At 40.3% G+C, this 5,914-nt stretch overlaps 2 protein-coding genes across 3 annotated transcripts in view; both read right to left on the bottom strand.

Annotated features, from left to right (window-relative positions):
* The window catches only part of LOC106938174 (dehydrogenase/reductase SDR family member 13-like), an 8,560-nt gene extending 2,892 nt beyond the window's left edge, over positions 1 to 5,668 (bottom strand). The window contains exons 1-5 of one of the 2 annotated variants that reach the window (XM_015020057.1): positions 5,461 to 5,668; positions 5,277 to 5,395; positions 4,206 to 4,329; positions 1,932 to 2,258; positions 535 to 705 (exon numbers count right to left, since the gene is read on the bottom strand). In XM_015020057.1, coding sequence (XP_014875543.1) covers positions 535 to 705; positions 1,932 to 2,258; positions 4,206 to 4,329; positions 5,277 to 5,395; positions 5,461 to 5,584 — 865 coding nt within the window. In that variant the 5' untranslated portion in view covers positions 5,585 to 5,668. Of the gene's footprint in view, positions 1 to 369; positions 706 to 1,931; positions 2,259 to 4,205; positions 4,330 to 5,276; positions 5,396 to 5,460 lie in introns of those variants that run through there. The other variant, XM_015020056.1, reaches the window with a different exon arrangement.
* Positions 5,669 to 5,823: 155 nt separating this feature from the next.
* Positions 5,824 to 5,914, bottom strand: part of LOC106938172 (dehydrogenase/reductase SDR family member 13-like) — a 4,153-nt gene continuing 4,062 nt past the window's right edge. The window contains exon 3 of the mRNA XM_015020054.1: positions 5,824 to 5,862. Coding sequence (XP_014875540.1) covers positions 5,824 to 5,862 — 39 coding nt within the window. The remainder of the gene's footprint in view (positions 5,863 to 5,914) is intronic.

Genomic DNA, 5,914 nt, shown 5'->3' with positions numbered 1-5,914 from the left:
AAAGTATGTTTTCTATATGTTCTCTTAACAATACAAGGCTCATTCAGCAGTGTGCACATGTGCAGATAATAGTTGCAAAATGTGACAGATTTAAATTAATTTCATACTTGTCTCCCTTTAGCTGCTTAAATTGCTGTGTAAACTTTGACCCATTTTCTTTCAACAAAGAAAATGGGTCCACCCATTTTCTTTGTTGAAAATGGGTGGACCCATTTTCGTTGATGTTCTCTTATGTATCCATGTTCTAACAAACTCAGGCGTTCAACTTTGCTCTTATACAAAAGAGTGAATTCTGTGATTTGCCAGCATGATAGGCCCCAAGAATTGTAAATTAAACATTGAGACCAACAAGATATCTTACAAGGAGCAGGTTGATAACAGCATATTTATACTCTTTACGAAATAATAGATTTTATTTGAACAACATTAAAGAGCAATAAAACGCACTTTAGATGCCACAGAACCTCTCGCTGATCTCCCACAGCTTCTTTGAGGCGGCATCGTCCCTGGCTTTGGCGAAGACGTTTCTCACGGTGCAGTTGGAGAAGTAGCGCCCACTGAGGTGTTCGATGCCCTCCTGCAGGGCGCAGTGCAGCGTAGTTTGGCTTCCCTGGAGCGGGGTCTTCATGAAAAATATTCCAAGGTTCGATAGAATCATCTGAGAGGCCGCGTCTGTGTTCCTGGCCAGCTCAGTCTTGACGCCCCCTATGAGAACACAAAGTCTTTTGTGGTTACCTGGTCTTTCAAAGTAAACAACCGAGGCTCTTCTTTGTTAATTCCTGTGTGGCTAGAAGTTGTATGGTCATGTTGTACAGTATGTAATTTGAAGCACTTTTGTTTCTTAGTACTGGACAGCAGTGGAAATCATTCAAGTAAGAAAGAAACGATTAACTTGAGGTCAGACAAAATCTGCAAAATCAACAACATGGCTTGTTTGGAAGGATTGCCAAAATGACAGCTATAGCAACATTCGATGACTTTTCCAATTCATTGCCACAACTTTAAAACAGTCGAGTTGGGGAAGTAGGTACATTGGTAAGCTGATATTATTATTCTGAATGAGTTTATCTGCATTCCACATCCTCGTCCACAAGCCAGGACATGACTCGTGGACGTGTGTGATTTTCTTTTAGATTTAGTTTAGATTCCCCTTTTTTTTTATTCCTCGACTTGCTCCAATGCTGCCAAATGAATTCCCTTTTCAGCTTTCTAGACTGACAGAGTTCAACACCGACTGACATTTGGAATTATTCACTTTATTCACTTTGACAGAAACCTCGGTTCCGAAAATAAAAAAGTCCTGAGAGTTCAACTTAGTTTCAATAGACTGAAAAACATTCTCAGCCAAAGTTTGAGGAGATTTTAGTCTGGCCTGGATGTTTTTCTTGGAGGAAAAACGATTCTTTCCTATAACTTTATTTATTATACGTGAAAATTACAGGAGACTGTTGTTACATGTTGAACACAATTTCTGAAGCTCCTTCAATGTTGCTTTCGAAATCTTGGCAATCTCACTGACCAGTTTCTATCTCATCCTTTTATTAATCTTTAATATTTTTCCATAACGAGGATTAAGTTGTTGAAGTGTTGGCACCGGTCGGACAAAAACTTCAAAATCGTAAGATGCGCTCCCCCGGTAGTATCCATGTACACTAAGCACTTCTTACTCTTCTTTTATGGCGGTTGGCAAAACACTGAGCACGCTCTGTGTTATGTGCCGTCTATTGCGCATGCGGGACACTTTCAAAGTTGTTTGCAGTTTACACCGGAGATCACATACAAGTTGCATATATTTTGAAGTGTGAACGACCACGCCAAAACAATCACATTCCACAAAATATCGGATTTGGGTCACTTCAGTCTGCAGTGCAAACATAGCCTTTGAGATCCACCATTTGTTGTAAACACAATCCACTTGCATTGGTTCTTACCTGGATGGATGGAGTAGCAAGTGACCTTGGTTCCCTTCAGTCTCTTGGCGAGCTCGTGAGTGAAGAGAACGTTGCACAGCTTACTGTCGCTGTAAATTCTGATGCCATCCAAAATAGACGTCCCTTTCCGCAGATCTTTGTGTGTGTTCAGACAGTCAAAGTCGATACTTCCCACATTGTGCATTGTAGATGACACGTTTAACACCCTGCTTGGTCCGCACTCCTTTAGCCGGTCCAGTAACAAGTTGGTTAATAGGAAGTGACCGAGATGATTGACGCCAAACGTCATCCCGAACCCGTCCTCTGTTCGGTCAAATATGTGGAGACCTATCAATCAAACAAATTTTATTGTATAGCACCTTTCTGCAACAAGTCATTTCAAAGTGCTTTATGTCATAAAAACACAAAAATACAAAGTCATAGAACACACAGTCAACAACATTACATTTTGCCATTATTGCACATTTGATTATTCATTAATGTTTCAATGATTACGTTTAAAAGCAACTCTAACCAGGTGGGTTTTTAGTATAGATTTATAGGAAGTCAGTGTTTCAGCTGTTTTGCAGTTTTCTGGAAGTTTGTTCCAGATTTGTGGTACATAGAAGCTGAATGCTGTTGTCATTTGGTTCTGGTTCTGGGGATGCAGAGTAAACCAGAACCAGAAGATCTGAGGGGTCTGGAAGGTTGATACAACAGCAGCAGATCTTTAATGTATTGTGGAGCTAAGCCAGAGGTGGGCAATCCTGGTCCTCGAGGGCCGGTGTCCTGCAACTCTGAGAGGTCTCCATGGTCCAACACATTTGAATCCAACAGCTGAATCACCTCCTAAGTGCAGTCTAGTTCTCCAGAGTCCTGCTAACGACCTCATTATTTGACTCAAGTGTGTTGAAGTAGAGACACACCTAAAAGTTGCAGGAGCCCGCCCCTCGAGGCCTGGAGTTGCCCACCCCTGTGCTAAGCCGTTCAGTGATTTATAAACTAACAGTATTTTATAGTCTATTCTCTGAGCTACAGGGAGCCAGTGTAGGAACTGTAGAACTGGTGTTATGTGCTCCATCTTAATGGTTTTAGTCAGAACGTGAGCAGCAGCGTTCTGGATCAGCTGCAGCTGTTTTAATTAGTTGGACAGACCTGTTAAGACGCTGTTGCAGTAATCAATGTGACTAAAGATTAACACATCATGGATGAGTTTTTCTAGATTTTGCAGAGACATTAGTCCTCTAATCCTGGAGATGTTCTTCTGATGATAGAAGACCAACTTTGTGACTGTCTTAATGTGGCCCAGGTTTCGGGCCTGATTGCTGGTCATCAATTGTAATACCTGAAGCTGTGCATTGGTTCTAGTTCGCTCCTCTTTAGGTCCAAAAATAATATCTTCAGTTTTGTTTCTGTTCAGCTGGAGAAAGTTTTGGCCCATCCACACCTTTATCTGATCTAAGCATCTGTTCAGTGATTGGATGGGTTCAGAGTCACCTGGTGACATCGTGATGTAGAGCTGTGTATCATGCGCCTAGGACAAACCACATTGATATTTAATATCAGTTCCCATTTTTCAATAGAACCAAACAAAGTAACATTTAATTATGAAACAGAGGGACGGGAATACATGTTTTTCTCTTAAAGATAAGACATTTCTGTGGATCGTTGCAGGTCCTCCAGGATTACCGCAGGTCTCTTGGATACTTCTATATGAGATTAATTTATTTACTTCATTGATAATTTACTAAAGATTGCATTTATTTTTTTACTCTGCTGTACAGCTAGATGTCCCAAAATACCCCAAAATATAATTACATACAGTATAAAAGTCTTCTTTCATACACCATATAGATATTGACAGAGTTGGGTAGTAACTTCTTACATTTACTTTGAAAAAAATTTACTTTTGGAAATATTTTTACTACATTGTACTTTTTACTTGTGTAATTTTATTATGAAGTATTTCTACTCTTGCGTTACCAAATTTCTGGATTTTCTGCCCATGGAATGAAAAACAAACATGTTTTAACCAAAAATTCACCAGACACAGACACACGCCTGCAGTTTTTGTTAGTTTCATAACTTTTGTAAGTTTTATGAATACGTTTAACCTTTACTTGAATAAAAATATGTTGAAGTGGTGCTACTTTTTCTTGTGTACAATTTTTGCTTGCTCTACCCAGCTCTGGATATTGACATATCAACTGTGAATTTGTGACACAGTGCATATAAAGTATAGGGTTTACTGATGGTTTTGCTGAAATTGCAACATGCTGAGGCGAGAACTCCTACCTGCATTGTTGATCAGGATGTCCAGTCTGGGTTCTGTCTTCAGGAAGTTCTCTGCAAAGCTGCGGACCGACTTAAAACTAGCCAGATCCAGCTGCATGAACACCACCTGATTACTGCCACTCTCCTGAAACAGACATTGACAAGTCAGCTAATATTTGGCAACAACTGTTACTTCTCTGCCTACATGCCAGAGAGAGAGAGAGAGAGAGAGAGTTTAGCTTGGCCTTCATGCTTTGGTTAGAAAGTGAAAGTTTCCTCTCTTGGCAGTTTAACTTGTGTTGCAACCTTCTGTTTGTACAGGAATGAATTTTCACAAACAGCAGCAAGAGCCTTAGGCTACGTGACAACATCTATGTGTTTTTGAAGTCTTCCTTTACGATCCTGTGGTTCGCTTGCAGGGTGAATTTGCTTAAATGGGCTGATTAGGCCATGTAGGATTGAATAATTTTGAATAGACTCCTCTATTTTCTGTTCAGGGAAATGACTGATTTGAACTTATTTTGAGTCTAAAGACCCAATTCAACTTTAAATCTCACCATAGTGTTCATGTCACTTAGTCACCAAGTTAAATGTCTGAGCTTTAAACAGGGGAAACCTCCTTTAAAGTGATGAGTCATGATCTAACCACATTACATAAATCAATATGCCCTTTTTATATGAGAATATCTGGGTGTCCTTATGTATTCCTCCCTAGAGGAAATGTATTTTATAAAACCTTTTAAATGAATGTTTTAAAAACTTTCTGCCAAAATAAAATCAAAATTTTGAAATCAATCTAAGAAAATTTGCTAGATTTTTTTTCTAACACATTTCAAAGTCTTGAGTCTCAAACTCAAGACTTTTAGTTGTTTGTTTTTTTTAAGAAAATATGTCATGGTCTCAATCTCAGACTTCTTTTTAGCATAAATTTACTACAGTTTATCTACATCGGCCGTAATACGCTGTTGTACAAACCTTTACTAAAGTCACTCTCCCTCTATTTTCAGTCTAATCCTGCCTCATTGTTCAGCTTCATGCTGCTTTTCTTCCAAGCTTTCCTGAGAAACAAAGACATGACCAGCAGACTCTCACCCTCTTGACGTCCTGCAGAGCAGCTTCTCCTCTCTGCTTGCTGCGACAGGCCAGGATCACTCTGGCTCCTCTTTTAGCCAGCTCTATGGCCGTGGTCTTCCCTATGCCAGTGTTGCTGCCTGCAGGTGGAAAGGGGTCAAAAACCTAAAGCACATCATTGCTACAAAGCAGAAACTTTACCTACCTGTAACTATCACCGTTTTCCCATGCAGCTTTGCATTGCTCTTGCAGCTCTTTCCTATTACCACAACTTGACGGAAAATATAAGCGAGGACGACGAGTCCCAGCACCAGGAGGATGTAGAACATTGTTCCTGCCTTTGAGCTACACTGAGGAAGTAGTGAGAGCCGATGCAGGGTTCACTCGCTCTTATTCCAGCAAACAGCCACTTCCTGAAGGGGCTGGACTCAGGAAGAGTCAGACCCCTTAATCAGATTGCAGCAAAGAACAAAACCGGAAATTCTTAAGAGTTGGGCCGGCCCACGTAGCTGCTTGTTGACAGATCCAACAGGCCTGATATTCATAATGCCGGGTGTGTTTTGTTGAGTCATTCCAGAACAATATAGTTGAACTCTGCTCCAGTGGTCTGAGAATATAAAAAAATGTAGGGCTGAAACGATTCCTCGAATGATTCGAGT

The sequence above is a fragment of the Poecilia latipinna genome, unplaced genomic scaffold, assembly GCF_001443285.1.
Source record: "Poecilia latipinna isolate Pla-1442-1.1 unplaced genomic scaffold, P_latipinna-1.0 Scaffold2526, whole genome shotgun sequence".
Classification (NCBI taxonomy): domain Eukaryota; kingdom Metazoa; phylum Chordata; class Actinopteri; order Cyprinodontiformes; family Poeciliidae; genus Poecilia; species Poecilia latipinna.
Note: the sequence above shows the minus strand (reverse complement) of the source record. Positions and strands in the feature narration are given on the sequence as shown.